Raw genomic sequence first — 21539 nt, 5'->3', positions numbered from 1 at the left:
GTGGAGACGACGACAGGAGTATTGGGGTTCTGGTGGAACTGGATTTGGTAGCCTCGGATCAAGATGGACAGCACCCACTCGTCCATGGTGATGTGATGCCAAATTTGAAGAAAAGGTGACAGACGGGTTTGAGCTGACTCGGTGACTGGGAAGTCAAAAACCCTGCTTGGAGGGTTTGGTCTGTTTGGTGCAGGAAGATTGTTGCCTGGAACCGAATCTTGGTTTCTGGAAGGCGGATTTTTGGCCTCCCGAAGATGTTCGCGGTCTCCATTGTGTGTCCGGAGACTGACGACTTGGGGTACGCCTCTGCCAGGATCTCGACCAGGTGCGGGGACGGTATGGTTGCCTTGCAGAGGATGACACTCCTAGAGCTCCTAGAAACGTTTATGTTTTTATCTAATTCTTGTAAAGTAGAATCAGTAGTGGCATTGAAAAGTCCCAGGCCATCAAATGGAAGGTCTTCCACATAAGATCTAGTATCCATGGGCAGATTAGTATTGCGGAGCCAGAAATGTCTCCTAAGAGCTATTGCAGAGGCCATCGTTCTGGAGGATGCCTCGAGGACATGCTTAGTAGTGTTGAGCTGTTGTTTTGCCAACACCATGCCTTCCTTTTGGATGAATCTGGCTGCCTGGAGTTTGTCTTCTGGGAGGTGGGTCAGAAGTTCAGAGAACCATTCCCAGAGAGTATATTGATATCTATTCATGCAGGCCAGATAGTTAGTGGCCTTGACTCCCAATGCTTCTGTGGAGTAGAAGCGTCTGCAATTTCTTACCTTCCTTATCAGAAGGTACGGAGTGTGTCCTCTTGGATTTAGAGGAAGATGTTATCACCATCGAGTTTGGCTGAGGGTGCAAGAATAGGAATTCGGCATCTGCCTCTTGGACCCTATACATGTGGTCCGGTCGTCTCGTGAACACTGGGTCTGACGAGAGTTTTAGCCATGGTGCCTTTGCTGCCTGCAAAAGGACTGAAGACATGGGCAATGCCAAGGTGGAAGAGGTATCAAGCTGGACTACATCAAAAACGGCATCTGTTGCCTTTGGATGTTGCTGGACGACAGAGAGGCCTAAAAAGTGGGCCATTCTTTTGACTAAATCTGTGTATGGCGTAAGGTTGTCGGATGGGGATATGGGTAGGTCATCAGCGACAGCCTGGTTGGGAGATTTATGATCAGGAGAGGTATGAGCCTCAGATGATTCCGTATCCGAGTCTTCTTCCATGGAGTCAGAGGAGTCTTGGTGTGGGATATGGACCGAAGTGTCCTCTTGACAAGCTGTAGGTTTTGGTGGAACGACAGGGTTTGGAGTGACCTGAGGGTTGGGATGACGGCTTGGTTCCAGACTATGGTGGGAAGGATTGTCTGCAAGAGGACGAGACAAAGATGAACAGAGTGGGACGAATAGCGCTCCCAATCAGAATAGCCCGCCGGAGTCAACCACAGCATGGATGGTGGATAGGTCCTGTACAGGTACCTCAACTGTCGTTGATCCCAAGATATCGGTGGTGGAGGGGGCAGGAAGACTCGGGGAGATCGACTTCTGGACCATGGACGTCTGGGAGACAAAGCAGTAGCCTGTCTGTGAGAACCATCCCTGTAGTCTCGGTCGTCGATATCGACAGATTGGACATGGAGGCGCGGAGGATGACATTGCGTGCTGTGAGAAGTGTGTCGGTACCAACGTGTTTCGACTTCGGGAGCCTCCGATATCATCGATGCCGACAATGTAGAAGGAGAGGGAGATGGCTCAGCACCCATCTGGTGACTTAGGAGCTCTACCGTCTCAATGTTGGAGCACGGACGTTCCACTTGTTGGATGGGGGAATCCAATAGTTGGATGGTCGGTATCGGTGGAGGGACTTGGGCCTCCGATATCGATACTGCCGTTGGAGCGGGAGGCACTTTAGGGGCATCACCCAGTGCAGGCACCACTTCCTTCCCCTTCTTCGCCACCTTAAGGGACTTTGAGGTGCCCTTCTTCGCGGACTTGTGATCTTTACTTGCCTTGGCCTTCTTGTTGATTGGCGTGGTAGCGGAAGATTGCGCCGTCGATGCCGGAAGCTTCGGTGTTGGCGGTCGGCATCAGAGACAGGTCTCGATGCTGGAGCTGTCGATGTCGATGGTCTCTCCTCCATTGCTGAGGTAGGAGTAAGGGCCGATTCAGGCGCGCAGCACGGTTTTTCTGCATTTGAGTAGAAAAACGAGCACAGTGACGACAGGACTCTGGCCGGTGAGATTCTCAGAGACAAAAAATGCACAGGGTATGACGGTCGGGAGGAGCAAGTTTGCTGCCGCAACCCTTGCACCTATTGAAAAAAACCCACTTGAAAAAAAGAAAGCAAAGAAGAGGGGACTTTGGGGGGGGGGGATAGCCCGAAAGCCTGAGGTAATCGTAGACTCCCCCTCAGCAGAAAAAAATTTTTTTTTAAAGTTTTTTTGAAGAACAAACAAATAAAAAGAGAAAAGAGAGGAAAATTAAAATAAGGAAATAATTCCTAAGAGCTGTGAGACGAAAGCCAAAAGCGAACCGATCTGACTCAACATGGCGGTAAGAAAGGAACTGGTGGGATGTCCGCACCCACCCCTCTGGGCATGCGCGGTGGGGTTCCTGCGCATGCCTGAGGGACTGGGCGCGAAAATCCGTTTAAAAAGCTTGCTAAAGCACCCATCGATCCAGCGCATGCGCACTAGATCTCATGGGTGTGAAGCACAGAGACCACGTCGAAGATCATGTGGTTGCCAGTATAACTGAGTTCTGCCCTTATTAGTGCTTTTATACCATTTTTTCTCCAAAGCAATTGTTTGTTTTAATACAGTACTCCCTATAGATGGCAAAGTTGTCAAAGTCACCAGTATCTTATTCATGCAGAAAAATCAGAATGAACTCTAGGACCCAAACCAAGGAACCAAGCCTCCAACTCTATGATCCTGGGTGAAGCTAGGCTTGCCAGCCCCCAGGTCCAGGTGTGGGATCCCCCAATTTTGCAGTCTTCTCTCTGCCACTGGCCAACGGGCTGGCGGGGGGAAGCCCCACCCCAACAGCCAAGATGTGCCTTTAAATCTTGGCAGGACACTTTAGAAACTTGTAAACTGTTTATGTTTGAGAATGTACATGTGCCTTTAACTCTTAGCAGGACAAAAGCTAAAATAAAGGACAAAAGCTAAGATAAAGGAGCAGATATGAGCCACGTGGCTCTTCCCAGTAGAGGAAGAGAGCACAGTCCCTCTGTTTGTTTTGCATTTGTTTCAGAAGTCGTGTGTGTGTGTGCATAATAAAATGGATTGTAAATCGTTAACTAGAACCTGGTTATGGGATGGAGAAAAACTCCACCCCCTAGAGTGCTGTTTTACTTACTTTAGTTTTTCTGTGTTAGTCTGAAAAGTTGGTTGAAATAAAGCAGATTGTTACATTCAGCAACTCCTGTGAGTAAAGCGATTTATACCTTTGCCCCAGTGAGATCACAAAGGTGTGGGCTTGCAAACTGTTTGTGTTTGGGAAAGAATTCATTGTTTATTTTGGCTGCTTTGTGACTGTTTTTGTGTGTCCCTTTATAAAGCCATGCTTGGAAATGCTACCAAAGCCTGACAAGGGACTAAATTACACTTTCATTTAGTGGAAGTGCAGCTGCTGGGGAACCCTTTGAAGGCAAAAAAGAGGACGAGGAAATGAAGACTGTATTCAGGGAAACTGCACTGCTGTATTTTTGTTTATTTTATTTTAGGGAATGGGAAAGTCTCCAGGCTCCACCCGCAAAGTCCGCAGGTATTTCCAGAGCTGGACCTGGCAAACCTAGGTAACGCTGACAGTTTCATTTACCGTGATATGCAATACTGTTCATCTTCTGTGAATTCATATGCATGGCATTTTGTGCAGAACTGGACAACCAGCATAATAGGTCTACCAGCTGGCCGTTGCTTTTAGCCCATTAACCAGGAGAGATATATCACAGGCAGTGTCTGTAAAAGGTTCCAATATTCAGACAAATTTCTACACTGTTGAGACCCACTGATTTTTAGTAGAAGTATTGAAAACACACTTTGAAGGCTTAACTTCACCTTTACTCTTCTGTATTTTATTAAAATTACCATTATAGTCCATAGAAGAATCTGTTCTGGAGATAAGAGATCTTTTTAGATTCCTTTTATATTTCATTTCAGTGTGTAGAATAACTTTGTGCTGGTCACACAGATGTTGACAAGACTGCAAAATCTTGCAAAAATTGCGGCTGTCTAATACACGTCCTGTCGTTATACAGCCTGGGGAAATAGCATATTGTAGAAATATCAGGTAAATGTAAAAATGGCATTCAACAATCGAAGTATCTTAGGCTGTTTCTGCTTTTACCACATTATTTTCTTTTTTCAACTTTATGCAGCTATAAAAACAACAAATCACTGAGAACCCCTCAGGGAACCTAGTGCTAAATTGCTAATTAAAAGTCAGAATTTTAACTAAAATTTATTATTTGTGTTTACAATTCTTGCCACTCTCATTTGACAATACTAATAAATAAACAGCACTTCCTCTCTTTCAAAACCAGGATAAAAGCGGGGGTGGGGGGGGAATCACCAGCCCCAGTCCTGTGTCATGTGCACATGGTGCTTCCAAAGCAGTAGTCCAAGATATATATATATTTGTGTTCACACTGTATAATTGGACAAGAATTTCTAATTTCTTTTTTGCCTAAATTTCAGATTTCTTTCTAATTTCTTATTTCAAAAACACAGTGAGTTACGATGGTGACAAATGTCTCAAAATAATAAAGCCAGGATGGTGTAGTGGAGAGTGTCAGACTAGGATCTGCAAGTCCCAGGTTCAAATCCCCTCTCTGTCATGGAAGTTCACTGCGTGACCTTAGGCGAGTCACACACTCTCAGCAGTGTTCCCTCTAAGCTGAGTTAGTGTGAGTTAGCTCACAGCTTTTTAGCCTCCAGCTCACGCATTTTTGTCTTAGCTCAGGAAGGATGGCTCCAGAGCAAACTAATTTATGCAGTGGACAAATCGCTCACTCACAACTTTCATGCCAGTAGCTCACAAAGTAGAATTTCTGCTCAAAAGACTCCACAGTTTAGAGGGAGCATTGACTCTCAATCTAATCTACCTCACAGCGTTGTTGTGAAGATCAAATAGAGGAGACTGATGTAAGCTGTAGGGAGAAAGGTAGGGTATCAATGACATAAATAAATAAAACAAGAGCAAAAATGTCCCAATACCTGAGCACCTTAATTCTGATACTTTAGAATCCATAGTAGTCAGAATACGGCTTGTCTCTGCACTTGTTGTACTTGACCTCAATTTAAATGGTTCTAAAAGAAGAGATTATTTGAATAATATGAAATATATGGAATAAATATTCAGCTTTTTCATGTTATATATATTGCAAATGTACTTTTCTAGTTATAGAGATCATAATTCTATATAAAGATAATAAAATGTAGTTTGTACATTATGCGCTAAGATTAGCTTAATTCTAAACTGTGGCCAGGCTCTGAAGTACATCAGTTTGTCCTTTATACAGTGACGCAACAAAATGCGAGTCCACATCCATTATATTTAATGTAAATGTGGAGTCCAAAAGCACCATTCTAAGCAGAGTTACACTTTTCTAAGTCCATTGCATTGTTTATGTTTCAAATATAGCATATATGTTTATACTGTAAATAGCTTAATCTGTAAAAAGTCATATTAGAGTAGAAGATGACATTTAAGCAAATAAAATTCTTAATTGAATATAGAATGTAACATTGTGATTGTCTGAACAAAGGCACACCTATTACTCTTGAACAGTACATACAGTCCATCTAGAGAACACGCACAAGCAGAAAGCGTAATTGTAATTGCAGGGATAGAGGTTACTGATCTTCCTGCCCTCCCTTGTACCACACTGCTTCCTGCTTTGGAGGGTCCTGTAGCCTATAGAAGCAGTTTGTGGGGGTTGCAAGCAGGGAGCACAGAAGGAAGAGAGAAGACAGAAAGGTCTGATTGCACAGAAGTCCAGCCAAAGATGTAATATACAACTACATTTAAATTACTTTTTTTCTAATAACACTCCAGGCATTAAGAACTTGTATTTTAGGTTGTCTCTACCTGTATTTGGTACTTGCCGTCTCACACTTTTAACTACAAAACCTGGTTGTTTGAACAAACATTCACTGAAAGGATAAAATGAACATTTTTAAAGTTAAAACTAGGTTTATAAAAAAACATAGTAAAGTCTTGTTCTTTCATACTTTACAAACATCATTATTTCCCATATTGTATTGTGGGACAAAGGACTAGCAGGTGTGGGTGTGTATTTTATGTTGAACTGAAACTTAGAAAGTTTTTGTGGCTGACCTGTGCAGCTCCCTTACTGTGACTGTCCAGATGTGATAAAGCAGGGTAGGAACTAGAAGCCTTATAAACCAGGATCACGAAAGTGCGGAGGAAATCGGGCGAAGCCGCGAGTCAAAATGCAGCCCCGCAGCCTCGGGTGTGAAATTAACATGTTTGTGTCGGGGCAAACGGCGGCTGTGCCGTGAGGCAACTCTAGTGCGAAATCGCCCCAGGTTTTCATTTCCTCTGTATTCATGATAGAAAGTTAGCCCCCTTGGAGTTCATGGCAAGATTCCACAGGGCCAAGGCATCCATGCAATTTCCCCCTTTTTCTTTGAACAGCAGAGCCCAGCCATATCCCAAACTGCCTTTGAAACGTTCCTGTTGTTGGGAAAGTGATGTGATTTCAATTGTATCAGTGTTACTGTGGTCTTTCCTATTGCAAATGCATGAACTGAACCACTAAGGCAGGGGTTCTTAACCTTTTTTGTGCCAGGAACCCCTTTGGCAGTCTGGTGAAGCCTGTAGACCCTTTCAGAGTAGTGATGAGCGCAAACCATATTTCGAGACATCTGCAACAACTGTAATGTGATATGAAAATATCTGTGATTTCTATTGGTGACAAAGTCACAGGTAATGCTAACACTACTGTGGTCTGTTGCCTACATTCATAATTGAAGGAAATGCCTAATTTCAGTGAGAGGTTAGTGAAAACAAAGATGTAATTTTTTTCCTATCCAAGTTCAAGGAAAGATGGGGCATAAATATTAAAATAAATGTTGTAGATTATTCACTTTTATCTTTAGACAAACCTATCTGAGAATCATTAGATCAGAGATCTGTAGATGCATGTACACTGATGTTTAAAGATGTGGGCATATTGTTCACACTTTACATACTTACTGTAAGAAACACTAAAGTACCAGCAGCAACTGTGTGTGCTGCACACATAATGAAGTTGCCTAATGAAACATGATATTCTGTATCCCTTTCTCATTTACATCTTCAGCTTTGAAAATTCTTGCCATTCCTTCCCAGAATTTGCCAAGCTAATTGCCTAAACCACAACTAAGTGTGTGCCCAGTAATTAAAAAAAAACCCTACAGATTTCTAGTTAATGCTGTATTAATATGCCATGTGATAAATCTGATTTAAAATTTACAATTAAAAAGTAGTAATTTAGCTTTATATTTAAAATCAAAAGAACAGTACCTTAACTGAACATCAGATTTACCAGACTGAAAAATAGTGCTTTTATTTGTAATATGGACTTTTTTTGTGCTGGCTGTTTCCATTTTATCAGTTGAGTGAAGAAGATTATGGTGTTCACTTTGAACGAGGGAAGTGTTGATTGGATTCCAGCTGGCAAGCTTTAACTGTTCATTCTTGGATGACCAATTTATAAATTTAGTACCAATCAGCTGATCTGATGCCAAATTTAGCCGTGGTTGGTTAATTTTTGTACATCTCATGCCTCTACAAGAGCTTTGGCCACTAGCATTTACTTGAAGGTGTTTTGATGTAGTCTGCATAACATCTTCTGGAGAAATGTTGTTATAACCATCAGTAAATATCTGCCTTCTCACTTTTTCCTGTATTTAAAAAAGAAATCAAGTAAAGGACCTACAACATGCATACAAATAAAACATAGTTTTATTGAAGAATTAGGAAGGCTAGGCCAAAATAAACAGCACACTAAAAGGGTAGGTTAATATCCCCTTGATCATATGGGTTAAATAGAGTAAACACATGAACTGCTTGCTACTAGCTTGGTCCAGTTTGAGACCTAGTTGTAACGGTCATGTATACTTTATGGCTTAGGATGAAAGTAATTTTCATAAGCCCATCCAGGGCTGGGCAGATATAGTGGGCTGGAAAAAACTGTACCACTCACCTGCTACCATTACATGCTATAATTGTAGCAAAATACACATGCACTAGGATTGAAACATAAAGCTATCAAGAATCGTCTGGCAATTAGTAATTGAGAGAATAATATAAATAAGCGAAATATCACAAAGCATTACTGCGGCATTAATGAGTTTGCTCTGTGTGCTGCAGTCTTGTCTATTCCACTCACATTTAAATGCCCGGAATTACTGTGGCTTTGTTCTGCACGGTACAGCTGTTTTCTGATGTTGTCATCCCGGTACAGTTTGTGGTTTTCATTTTGGTGTCCCTTGCAGAACTTATTACAGAACATTTCATATGTATTCCTTTTTTGATTTTCTCCCTCATGCTGAAGACAACATAAGCTCCTTCAGTATAAAAAGCTTGAAATGCTGCTCCAGTTCAAATACAATACAACAAAACTGTGGCATAAAAACAGCTGCACCTAAAAGACATTTTCCAGCTATGAAAACATCCTCAGTTCCAGAAAGTGGTTGTTTGCAACAGACAGACAGGCTCCTTCCTGTAATGCCTCAGCTCTTTTATGATCGAAATGTGTGTGTGTTTAAAGGAATTTACTGGAATGATTATTAGGAATTAAATTAAATTATGACAAAACAGAGAGACCATGGAAAGATCCCAATGAAACTAAACATAGTAGCATGGATGACCAAACATATGGGGGGACATTCTTGCAGGGGTTCTTTCCCTGAGACATTGGTATGGTATGTCATTATGAGAATATCATACATTCCCTCCTCCACTTCTGTGTGATGTGAAAATTAACTATTTTTGTGACCGAATACCCTGTCCCCAGTGTGTGATCCATAGGGTTATCAGCCTCCAGGTGGGGCCTGGAGATATCCCGCTTTTACAACTGATCTCCCGCTGACAGAAATCAGCTCCCCTGGAGAAAATGGCTGCTATGAAGGGTGGAGTCTATGGCACTGTGCCATGCTGAGGCCCCTCCCCTCCCCAAACACCACCCTCTCCCAGTTCCATCCCCAAAGTCTCCAGGTATTTTCCAACCCAGGACGGGCAACCCTAGGGCCAAAGGCACATGTTGCAGCACACGTGCAGAAGTTAGTCTGCATCTTGTTGACAGAACACCATCCCCAAAGTCTCCAGGTATTTTCCAGGACTGGCAACCATAGGGCCAAAGGCACATTTTGCAGCACACGTGCAGAAGCTAGTCTGCATCTTGTTGACAGAACGTCTCCTGGATCTGAATATACTGCCTTGATTTCCATGATGGTACAAAAGTGGGATATAAATGGCATTAATAAAATAATAAATAGCTTTGTCATTATGTCTGCACAACACACTAACGACTTATTCTCTTCCCCTCACAGTGGGATTAAACCATGGATTGGAATTCTGGTTTGGAGGTGGGAGAAGAAACAGTAACTGGTCAGTAAGCGATAACAACAAACTATAGTTTGCTTCAAAAACAGGAGTGTTTGATTTTTGAGCCATGGGCAAAGGGAGGATGTATGTGAGCCTGAGAATCCTCCGTGCTTATACCTATGACAAGATACATTGGTCATTACATGTGAATCAGACTACTGTGTTTCTGTAAATGAACCAAGTTCTTTATCGTGCAAACAGTTTCCTGTGTGCCCAATTTATCCAGCTCAGAACATAACACTCAGGCCAAGCTTGTAGAATTCCATAGGTTGATGCTGACATGGATGAGAATCCTGCCTGGACAATCATGATGAGTCGTTTCACTTTGTATTTTTTTGTTAATTCATATCTCGTAAGAACCAGAGTTGTATTGTTAAGAGATGTGTCCTTAAACAAACCCACACTGACTCTACTTAAACCGTTAGAAATTTCCTGACGACCATTCAACAACACATTGAGGTGGTAAACGCAAGTGGCGTAAGCTGGACACCTAACCTTAGGGAAGTGAAGATATTACAAAGACTGCAGCAACCCAGCTGACAAGATAAATATAGCTTCCCTGACTACAATTCCCCCTTTTGTAATTCACATAGAATTCTCTTGCACACAACCCCATTCTTTTCCTTGGATTTTGACAGAATTCTCCAGTTACTACACTTCAAAACAAACGAGAAACCTCTTGATGTTCATTTTCGAGCTGTTCAATGCGATCCAAAATTTGTTTTGCTTTCACCCTGTAGTCTTCAATAATCCCCTCTCTGTGCTGTAGGTCTTCCTCTAAATGTCCTGCAGCGTCTGTATTTGATGAATCCTCACTTAGTTTCACTGACAGTTTCTCCGCTTTTTGAAAAAGAACAAAAATTATCACTTGGATTAGTAATAACAGAGAAATATGTATTTTCAGTTATGAAATCTGGCTCTCAAGAAAGGCACAAGGTCATGTCATGGCAATTTTGGCCTAGTTTCTTTCCATTATCAAAGGGAGATTCTTCAGAAAAGTAGTTCATACGTGTTCTCTCTTCATATGATTTCTATTTCAGTGCCAGGAAAGCCAGAAGCAAAGTCAGCCGTCAGCTATTAGATCTTTTCCATATGGGTTATTTGCCCCAGTTCAATACTGCTGGGCAGCAGGGTTTTGTTCTGTTTTCTTCTGCTTGCTCAAGGCATCATGGTGCACTCCTCCTGTCTTTCCCCAGTTTTTTTTCCAAACCTGCTTTGCTGTGAAATTTTGGGAACTATTACAGTAAAGCCTGGATGGCTGCCATGTGGATGGGGAAATCTACGTTTTTCCAGTCCCACTCACAGGACTGCCATGTTCCCTGCCCCTGTTGTGGCTATTTGCCATTGCCCCCCACCCACACTAGGGGGCTTATTTCTTTTAACCAGCAACTGAATATCATTAATATACTGTTATTTATATTCTTAACCACTCACTATGATAAACTACTATTTGTGTGTAAATAGAATGTAATCTGTGAGTACTGCATTTTTCAATGGGCATATTTTCAGAACATGGCAAAGCAGAAATATCTAGGCCCTGGGTATCCCACTGCCTGAAGCATGGTGGCATTGGTTCCAGTTTGGAGGTGACAGAGCCATGCCTGTCCCTTCCTCTCATGCTGCCATCCAGGTGCAAGAAGTCACTGGAGCTCATCTTGCACTTGAGCAGCAGCAAAGCATGTCGCTTGGCTGGGAGTAGATGAGGCCCAGCCTCAGAGAGGGGAAGAATCGACAATCTTTCAGTCTACCAAAAGCTTCCTCAGCCTGGTCAATTGAAGGCAGTTCTTAGTCATCACAAGCAGCCTGGCAAGAGATATGTACAAGTCTGCCCTAAAAATATTTTTTTTAAACCCCAGAAATTAAAGAAACAGCAATCTTACTGATACGTTTGCAGTTCTGAAGCACAAAGGTTGCAGCCTTGTTCAGTTCTTCATCCTGTGATTCAGTTAGGGCCTGAATCATAAGTGGAAGTCCGTTGTTCTTAACCAGAGCATACTGATTCTCCTCTAAAACACAACAGCATTAGGGCCAGTAAAACATCGGTTCAGACTGTAATGTTAATTAGCAGCACTTCACACCATCATGGGCCCCACCTTGTAGAATGGCCTGCCTGAGGAGGCCAGGAAGGCTCCCACACTTCTGGCATTCCACAGTCTACATGCAACAGGAGGATATTTTTGTAAAGGTATTCAGGAGGATATTTTTGTAAAGGTAATAAGGCCATATTATAATGTAAAGATTCAGGAAGGGGTTAGAACAGATAAAAGGAAGTACTTCTTCACCCAAAGTGTGATTAACACATGGAATTCACTGCCACAGGAGGTGGTGGCAGCTACAAGCATGGATGGCTTCAAGAGGGAATTGGATAAACATATGGAGCAGAAGTCCATCAGTGGCTATTAGCCACAAGGTATAGATAGGAACGTTCAGTCTGGGGCAAGTGATGCTCTGTATTCTTGGTGCTGGGGGTGGGGGGCAACAGTGGGAGGGCTTCTAGTGTCCTGGCCCCATTGCTGGACCTGCTGATGGCACCTGGTATTTTTGGCCACTGTGTGACAGAGTGTTGGACTGGATGGGCCATTGGCCTGATCCAACATTGGCTTGTCTTATGTTCTTATGTTCTTCATAGAGACTATGGACTATATTACTCTGCATAGTATGTATTATCTATTGCTGTATGTAATTGTCTTGTTCTTACTGCGTTGCTTTTTCCTTATGCAATGCCTTTTCTTCCTCATTTTAACATATCATGTTTAATACTTATGCTTTTTTCAGATTTCTGTAATCCCAGTCCTATCATTTAGTTTATTAGAAGCTTTATTTAATTGATTTCACTTATTTGCACTGTGTAATCTGCCTTGACTCTTAGTGAGAGAGGCAAACTATAAATAACGTAAATAACTAAAGCTTGGGATGGAAAAACAATGCAATACAGTAATTCTGCAATCCCTACTTTCAGCTTCAGTCAATCGTATCTGAACACTTTGCACAGAATCAGTAGCCTGCTCTAAGATGACCTCCTTTGCTTGAACTTAGAATACTGGTCAGTGCATCAAAGGATTGACTTTTTATTAACAAATAAATGTCAAGGAATATTCTTTATCAGCAGCCAAATCCCATTCTCCAAGTCCCATGCTACCTTTGTTGAGTCTCATATTGTGTGCTGTTATGATGGTTGCAGTGATGAGTAATTTTTGGCCACCTACTGTAATCATTTGCAAGGCATAGGACATAAAATTGAAGTGAACTGAACATAAGCTCAGACTGCAGTTCTCAGTCCACCACAATGACTTTGATGGGAATGATGCACATTTATGTATAAGACTGCAGCATTAAAAAAAACAACTCTGTATTTATTTTAAACTAATACAAAAGCTGGGATTATCAGGATTTTGTAGACTTTCCAAGATTCTACATGGGAAATTACAATCATGTATTTTTCTGGATCGCCTGAGTAAAAAGTATAGCAAATGTCAACAAGAGATAGCAACAAAATTAATTTTCATTTTAGAATGAAATATGCTGTTGACATGTTTGTTTGAAAATTCCAGCATGGCTACATTATTTTCTTTCCTTTTTTGAATTCATATTTACAATGTGGTACTGAAGACTTACTTTACAATGCATTAAACATTTCAGGTCCTGAACAGGAGGAAGTCCCATCCTGCCAGGTCCCCTGTAAAATAGGAATTCAGCCTCAGTCATACTGCCTATCCTTATCTGTTGATAGACAGACACAATAGGAAGAGAGCCCAAAAAGCAACTTGGTGCCAAATCATGCACTCTAAATCCAGTCCTGGCCAGATTCAGATGAAGCTTGGAGTACAAGAACAGCTGCTCCCCCCCCCCAAACTGCAGCCGAGTCAGAAGTTTCTTACACATCTCGCATATGTCATCTGTTAGTTCAGAGTGCCTCCTGAGGTACTATTTGAGTTACAAAATTCAAAATGTGCCTAATCCTATTAAATATAGTAAATTTATAAGTAACATTTAATCACTTTATGTTTGGGTAGGGAAGAGATGGTGTACATGTCTTTTCCTGGGCTTCTGGATAGACCTTTATTTAGCGCCTCAAACATTCTCTAATTTGCTATGTCTTCGCTGGCACATTCAGAAGAGAGATTGTTAAAACTAATCATGGTTCACAAGCAGCAACAGCAACACGGATAATTTTAATAATTTATGGTTAAGATGGAAGAGCTGTACACCAAGATTCCAATGCAATTTGCAACTGAATACAGCAGTAATATGCTCAATTTAAAGAACAACTTTCATAAAATAAATGTGAATCCTACCACAGCCATCTGTACAGTGTCCAAGGGTAAGTATAATACTGAATTTTTCTCCTGAATTCATCATGTTGTAAGAAAGCAACGTCAGTAGATTGGGCACAATGTTATATCTTGCCACAGCAGCTCCAACTGCATCTATTTGGTACAAAATAATTTAGAGAGAGGGGGAAAAGCACATTAAGCATGAAACACAGTGAGACACCATGAGAAGCTTTATGTTAATACTTCCTTCCAGTTAAGTTCAATTCTAACCATTCACAGGATCCCTGAAGGAATGTGTGGGGAGAATGTAAATGCAAAGGGGGGCAGAATTATAATGCACGGGAAAGAGGAAGACCCAACATGAGATGGATTGATTCAGTAAAGGAAGCCAAGGTCCTCAGTTTGCAAGACCTGAGCAAGGGTGCTGTTTAGGAGGTCATTAATTCATAGGGTTGCCATAAATTGGAAGTGACTTGACAGCACTTCTCACGCACAACATGCACATTTACTAGTAGGGTATTTAATGATCTCTGGCTCTGTTCACTCACAATTATCAGCAATACAGGCATCCAGGGTCTTTGTCACCACAACTGCAAGTTTTGTGCTTGAAGAATTCCCTGATGAATTGTATATCAATTTGGCAAGAAGTACATCCAACATGGTTAATCCACCAATCGAAACAAAAAACTGTTGTAATCTTGCTTGAAGAAAAATAAATAAATGTGAGTTACCAGACACACTCCTTAAGAGTTCCCTATAAGCCAGTAATTTACAGGCATCGTCTCAGTAAAATACATTTCTGAGAAATTCTTAGGAATTTCATTCTCTTAACACTGTATTTTTGGGGGGGAGGGGGGATGAAAACTAGCCAACAACCAAAAATAAAAGCACCTTCCCTCACAAATAATCAGAATATTAGCAGGCTTAAAAAGCAGAACTTCAAAACGCTTCCAGGGCATCTTAGAAAGAACATAAGAAGAGCCCTATTGGATCAGACCTGTAGTTCATCTAGTCCAGCATCTTGTTTCACACAGCAGCCAACCAACTACTCTGGGGGGGACAACAGGGCATAGAGGCCAAGGTCTTCCCCTAGTGTGGCCTCCTGGCACTAATAATGCCAGAAATACTTTTACTTGATACTGTAGTATAACTTTCCAGGAATCCTCATAAAGCCAGAAGTTCACTTGGGGTGTGTGTGCCATGATTCAGTGACAGAGCACCTGCTTTGCATGTAGAAGGTTCCTGGTATAGTTCTGGATGTCTCAGTTAAGGATCTCAAGTAGCAAGTTTGGGAAAGACCATTCTGTGAACAGCTGCCACTCAGACTACACAACAGTAAGCTAAATGGTCCAGTGTTCTGACTTGGTAAAAGGTAGCATTCACACATTCTCTGGCACTCTCCTTACAGTAATATCCAATTTCATTGTGACTTCTAAAATTTGATAGCACCACAAAAGTAGGGCACCACTTTTCTGTGCTCCCATTACAGGAGATGAAGAACACTGGAGACAGCAGGAGTTATCCCATCTCCAACTGAAGAACTTAAGCTTTTCAGTATTACTAAATGAACCTTGGGTCCATGAAACATAATGTCATTGCACAGTGTTAAGATACTTACAATTATTGGCAACGGTGAGCCCAATGAATGAACAAATCGGGCGAACTATCTCAGGTTTTGTGCAACATTGCAGGCAGTCTTTTGCATATGGAAAAACCAAACTGCAGCTTTTCTGATTGTCCTCTGGAGGTGATGAAACAGTATGAATTAAATCTCAATTGAAAACTGTTGTCTTTTTCATGTTTTCTGTCATCACACGAGCAATGAAAGCAAATATTAAGCAAGTGTCATTACCATTCTGGGGATTATTGACACATGCAGAGAGAGCACTGCAGACCGAAGACCAGAGTTGATAGGACTGGTTAATAGCATTATCTGACAGGTTCATCTCAGATATTGAAAGAGTTGTTCTATGAGGAAAGACGACAAAGGTGAAAATGACATTCTAAAACATTATTGTACAAGTTTTAACTGCAATAGCTTAGCTTGCTTGCTTACCTGAATAATTGTAACAGAACGTCAAGGCAACCAGATTCTCTCACATATGTTTGCCCATTCTCTGTAAAATGACCATATATTGGTGTGTAAAATTGTTAAAAGACAAAGTATTTCAAATACTATAGGTAGCAAACTGTGAAAATTTTCGACCATTTACACATTACGTAGTAGGAACACTCCTCCATATGATACTGAATATGTATTCTAAAGGGAGCAGCAGCCAAATACACATTATCTTAAAGGCATGTCAAAGAAGTGTAGAACATGAAATAGGCAATGTTCTCTAGACATATTAGTGACACAAAGCCTGAAAAAGTAATATTTTATTCAAAATGATATATATTGTCAAATGTTTTATTTCATGGTTTTCGGATTTGGTTCCTTCACTTGGTGGAAAATCTGATGCTACATTTCATGTATCCAAAATGAAATGGTGCTGGAATTATGCAAATTGTGATACTGAACTCTAATTGACCAAACAGTAGAACAAAGTTTGAGTACAGTGGCACCTTTAAGACCGACAAAGTTTTATTTAAGTATGCATGCACATGAAAGCTTGTAAAATTTGTTGGTCTTAAACTGGACGCAAACTTTGTTTTGCTGCTTCAGACAAAAGGGCTACCCACCTGAATCTGACCTAAAAGTATTTAAGGCCCCAGTCCCGGGGGCGGGATGCTGTGGGGGGGGGGAGGCGTGGCTAATTGCCCCGGAGGAAACTATCGTGCGGCTGCCCGAGCACACGTCCCGGTCGAGGTCCCGTGGTTCAGGGGAAATGCCGATCAGACAGGTATCCTGCAGCGCGGCACAGAAGCCACGCCACGCGATCGCACTAGCAATCGCCCTTTGTGCGCATGCGCTGTTGGGCGGTTGCGGAACCTGCGGAAACGAACAGCGGCGGGCACCGGATGCCACATAAATCCACCGGAAACGCGATCAGACGCCAGCCCTTGGCCCGCGGTTTCAAGAAACTAGTACCTTGTAGGTACTAGTTTTTAACTCTGCACCTTCGGCGGGGAGCCACGGGTTCGCCACGGGAGCACTGCGCTTCCCAGATGTTGGGGTGAGATCGCACCCGGAAAATCTGCAGGACTCCCGTGCCTCTCCCGCGGCAACTTTGCCGTGTGACCGGGGCCTAAGGTTGCAATCCTAAATACAGAGATTAGAGTGTAAATTCCATTGAACTAGCATGTTTAGGATTATACTTTTTCTTCTACATGGCAACCATTGTGATTTAAATTGTGTATATGTGTGTGAATAGCTGTAATTTATGCATAGGTAGAGGGAACGACTTACTGTTATTTGAAACAAGTACTAATAAGACATAAACAGACATTCTTTTCAAATTCACACTGGAATTCTTCTGACTTAGAAACATACAAAGGTCTTCAAATAATCCAGAAGTACACAGAATCTCCTGACAGAACACTGAAACAACACAAATGTTCCTCTGAATAATATATAATGGATTTTATTACATTAATGCAACAAAGCCTTCTAAGTGCTGATTTTTTAAAAAGTCTAATGTACAAACTTCACATGAACTTTAAAAAGGAGATACAAAGTAAATCATATATTAATGCAACAAAGCCTTCTAATTGCTGATTTAAAAAAAAGAAGTCTAATGTACAAACTTTACATGAACTTTAAAAAGGAAATACAAAGTAAATCATGTATTAAATTCCAAGACACACTCTTTACACACACAATAGGTTGTAATAGGGCTGAAAAATTATATTTATCAGTCTCTGAATGAAGTCTGCAGAATCACGTGTATATGATTTGACCTGAGGTATAACAGGTTTTTTAAAAACCCCAACAAACTCAGAAAGTGGTTCAAGAGTTAATGCCAGAAACCTATAGGTAGCCTATAAGACAGGAAGAGGTATAGACCACCTTTTCATGCATTTCTGGTGAAACTTAAAATATTGTGATATGAGTAGTTGTCATTATACATTCCTGGACAATCACTGTACAAAAAAAAACAATGTTCCACACACCACTGATAATGAGTCAGCTACATTTTACAAAAATTCTCTCAATTACAGGGAATCCTCAGGTAACAATATGGCTCTAATTGAATCAAGAATCTTGAATCAAATATTCTGTAAACTGTTAAATACATTAAAATAACTACTCTTTTTGCAGAAAGGTGCAAAGAAGCAAAATAAGGAAATCAGGGCAGGTATAAGAGGTAAGTTCCATTGAATTCAATGAGTCTTACTGTCTAGGAAGTATGCTTAGGACTGCAGCCATTGCTACTTAAAGATATTATGATATAATAACATATGAAAATATTTATATTTTACCATTGTTCTCAGCTAAGCCTCCTAGTGTATATAAGGCAGATTCCTTTACTATGCTGTGCACACTTGACTTTACCAGGTGATTTACAAACATCAGGCCACCTATTTCTCGAAAATAATCACTTGCATCACCTGTTGCAAAAGAAGAATAAACAAGGCCTTGCATTAAAAAGAAATTACTGCCATCTGGGAACAAAAACAAGAAGCAACAACTAAGACTGTAAAACAAAAATGTATCATACTGTTTTGGTGGCAAACTGAATAAATAGTAACCAAGACTTCCTTTTGAGAAGTTGGCTGGTCCATCTGATACTTAAGACATTCGAGGAGTAAATTCAGGTCCGTTTTCATCTCTGTAAGGATAAAGCCAAGAGATTTTGGAATTATTATGCATAGTGTAGTGATGGACTAGGATCTGGGGGGGGATACTTGGTCAAATCCCTACTCTTCCGTAGGGACCTTGGCCTATTTTAATAGGAACATAAGAAGAACCCCACTGGTTCAGACCAGTGATCCATCAGCTTCCTATCTCACACAGTGGCCAACCAATTGGTATGGAGGCCTAACAATAGGGCATAGAGGCCTAACAATAGGGCATAGAGGCCAAGGCTTTCCCCAGATATTGCCTAGTATACCGAAAAGGATTGTTGTGAAGATAAAATGAAGGAGAGTATGATGTATATTCCTCTGAGTACCTTGTAAGAAGGTGAAATAAAAATGTACTATATAATGGCTAAATGGCTAGTTAATGAATACCCAAACATTCCATGAGCATCCCAATGCAGTTGAGAGCTCCAGTTATGTTTTGAGAATACAGGGCCTTGGATCCCACCAAACATGTCCACTGACAGAAGAGATTTCCACCAGCAGAGCTGACCTTTCTTGCCTCCCCTTGCCACTGAGGCCCAAAATGTCTCTTGAAATGCTGCTGCTGGGAGACAAAGGACGCATCCGGGAAGTCAGAGGTCTGGACTTTGAGTCCCCAGTATGGGAGATAAGTGAAACTGACACAGTTAAATATATAACCATTTCACTATATTATAAATAAATATTAAAATACGATAAGCTTTTAAAAACAACCTATTTTATCAAACATTACCAGAATCTATGTGTATTTATTTCCCACTTTTCAGCATCTTTGGCTCCCAAAACAGCTTAGAGTGACAGTATACTACTCAAATAGTGGTCCTCTCAAGTCATAGCCTACTGGGGCTTTGTTCTCCACTTGAAAACCAACAAAATTGAGCCTTGGTAAAACCATAGCATTAATCCCTGGAGTGTGATCCCTAATATTCCGTACTATTTAAATTAGACATCTCTCTTCAGAAGGAGATGCCTGTGCCAGCTCTTGTTAGAATCAGACTGAGACATCAATAAGTAAACTTACAGGCATTTTAAAATCATTTTATCAGTCTTACCACATTGTCTGTTCCTGGTATTTTCCATTTTGCAACTTGACAGCACTGTTTGTCTTAACCTCTGTAAGAAAAAGGGCATGATTTTCATTATTGAAGCAGAAGTGCAGGTTTAAAAAAAATATATGTAAGAAAAACATATTACATTTAGTAAAAGCTGGTTTTCATAGTAATTTCCTTTACTGGGACTCACACTCCAATGCAGCTTAGGGGTAAGGCATTGAACTGAGCCTGGGGAGATACAGATTCACACCCTCATTCTCCATCAAACTAACTGGCCATTCATTCTCTCTTAGCCTTTACCACTTCAAAGGGCTGTTGTGAAGATAAAAATGGAAGAGAACACAATTCAAGTGTTTTGTTGTTGTTCAGTCGCACAGTCAAGTCCGACTCTCCGCGACCCCATGGACCAGATCACGCCAGGCCTTCCGGTCTTCCACCGTCCTCTGAAGTTGGCTCAATTTCATGTTCGTTGCATCTATGACACTGTCTAACCATCTCATCCTTTGCCGTCCCCGTCTTCTTTGACCTTCAATCTTCTTTGTTCAAGTCTAGTAGCACCTTAAAGAGTATTTCCCCCCACCATAAGCTTTTGTGAGCTTTGACTCACAAACGCTTATACCTTGGAAAACATTGTTGGTTTTTAAGATGCTATGTTCTCAAATTTTGTTCTTAACCTACCTAACACTGTCCTAAAGGAGGAGAAAACCATGTAGTAGGGTTGCCAATTCCAGCTTGGGAAATACCTGGCGATTTGGGGGAAGAGCCTGGGAAGGGGGAGGTTGGGAGGGGGGGATCCCACAGGGAATAATGCCATGCAGTCCACCCTCCAAAACAGCCATTTTCTCTAGGGGAACAGATTTCTGTCATCTGGAGATCAGATGTAATCCTGGGAGATCTCCAACCCCCAACCGGAGACTGTCACCGACCCATATGAGATGTCTGCCACTCAGAGATCCTTGGGCCTAGAGCATTACAAATATCTGCTCGATAATAATACCTACGCTTCCCTAGTCTGTTAACCCACAACACCTTCTCATATGAAAGAGGTCGGTTAAAGACAGGGGAAAGGGCGGGATGTTAATTTCTCGACTTGTCCAGGGCACTGGGATGAAGCATCCAAAAAGAGGGGTCCAGATGCTCAGGGAGGGGATAAGTCCTTGTTTTGAACGGAAACCTCCTTTCGTGCGCAGAAGGGGAGCCCCGCATAAGAGAAAGGGCACCTGGCTGGATCCCACCGAATTGGCTTCTCACCACCACATTCCTGAGGCGGGAGCGGTTGAGGCTGAGGACTCCGACTCGCCGCCGTTTTCCCGCCCAAATAAAGGAACGTTGGCGAGAAGGGGGGAGGCTTTTTTTAAGAGAAGGAGACGCATCCAGCAGAGAAGGAGAGGCCGACGGGGCTTCACTCCCTCCCCCCCTGTTGAGACCCCGCCAGCGCCCTTTCAGCGTTTCCTCGGCTGAGACGACTTTTATCGCTCCCCCTCCGTCTCATCACCATTCAGCGGCTTTATCCTAATGACTGATAATTAAAAAAAAAAAATTAATAGGTCTTTGTCAGCCCCTGCAATGGTAGTGCGGGGGGGGGGGAGCACTCACCAAACTACAACTCCCAGAATCCTTTCAAGAATGTGGGCCAAATCGATATAAAGCGTGCAGTGCAGATCTACCGTCAGAGGGCTTCCTGTACGGCCTGTGTAAGGGAGGCTATTTGCTGTTAGACATTAGCTGGATTAGTCACTCTCAGGAGTGTCAAAAAGCTGCAGCTTCTTCTAAGGGAGCATGGATGCATCTTCTGTCACATCCCTTGTGCTCCTTAAGAACCCGCTTTTGAAGGCTGAGTGTAGGAGTATATGGATTTATGAAAGCAATTACCA

The 21539-nt window shown here is 41.8% G+C and overlaps 1 protein-coding gene across 1 annotated transcript in view; it reads right to left on the bottom strand.

Annotated features, from left to right (window-relative positions):
• CCDC79 (coiled-coil domain containing 79) overlaps positions 1 to 18598 on the bottom strand; it is a 24862-nt gene extending 6264 nt beyond the window's left edge. The window contains exons 1-16 of the mRNA XM_015424264.1: positions 18490 to 18598; positions 18251 to 18379; positions 17238 to 17369; positions 15945 to 16005; positions 15741 to 15856; positions 15507 to 15629; positions 14437 to 14589; positions 13910 to 14041; positions 11495 to 11620; positions 10291 to 10454; positions 7732 to 7909; positions 6339 to 6390; positions 6090 to 6154; positions 5216 to 5308; positions 4088 to 4243; positions 2006 to 2239 (exon numbers count right to left, since the gene is read on the bottom strand). Of these exons, the coding sequence (XP_015279750.1) occupies positions 2006 to 2239; positions 4088 to 4243; positions 5216 to 5308; positions 6090 to 6154; positions 6339 to 6390; positions 7732 to 7909; positions 10291 to 10454; positions 11495 to 11620; positions 13910 to 14041; positions 14437 to 14589; positions 15507 to 15629; positions 15741 to 15856; positions 15945 to 16005; positions 17238 to 17369; positions 18251 to 18379; positions 18490 to 18598 (2023 nt within the window). The remainder of the gene's footprint in view (positions 1 to 2005; positions 2240 to 4087; positions 4244 to 5215; positions 5309 to 6089; positions 6155 to 6338; positions 6391 to 7731; positions 7910 to 10290; positions 10455 to 11494; positions 11621 to 13909; positions 14042 to 14436; positions 14590 to 15506; positions 15630 to 15740; positions 15857 to 15944; positions 16006 to 17237; positions 17370 to 18250; positions 18380 to 18489) is intronic.
• Between the last annotated feature and the right edge of the window lie 2941 nt (positions 18599 to 21539).

Source organism: Gekko japonicus, unplaced genomic scaffold (genome assembly GCF_001447785.1).
Source record: "Gekko japonicus isolate JY-2015 unplaced genomic scaffold, Gekko_japonicus_V1.1 scaffold2169, whole genome shotgun sequence".
In the NCBI taxonomy this organism is placed as follows: domain Eukaryota; kingdom Metazoa; phylum Chordata; class Lepidosauria; order Squamata; family Gekkonidae; genus Gekko; species Gekko japonicus.
The sequence above is the reverse complement of the archived record's forward strand: the minus strand, read 5'-3'. Positions and strand labels throughout refer to the sequence as shown.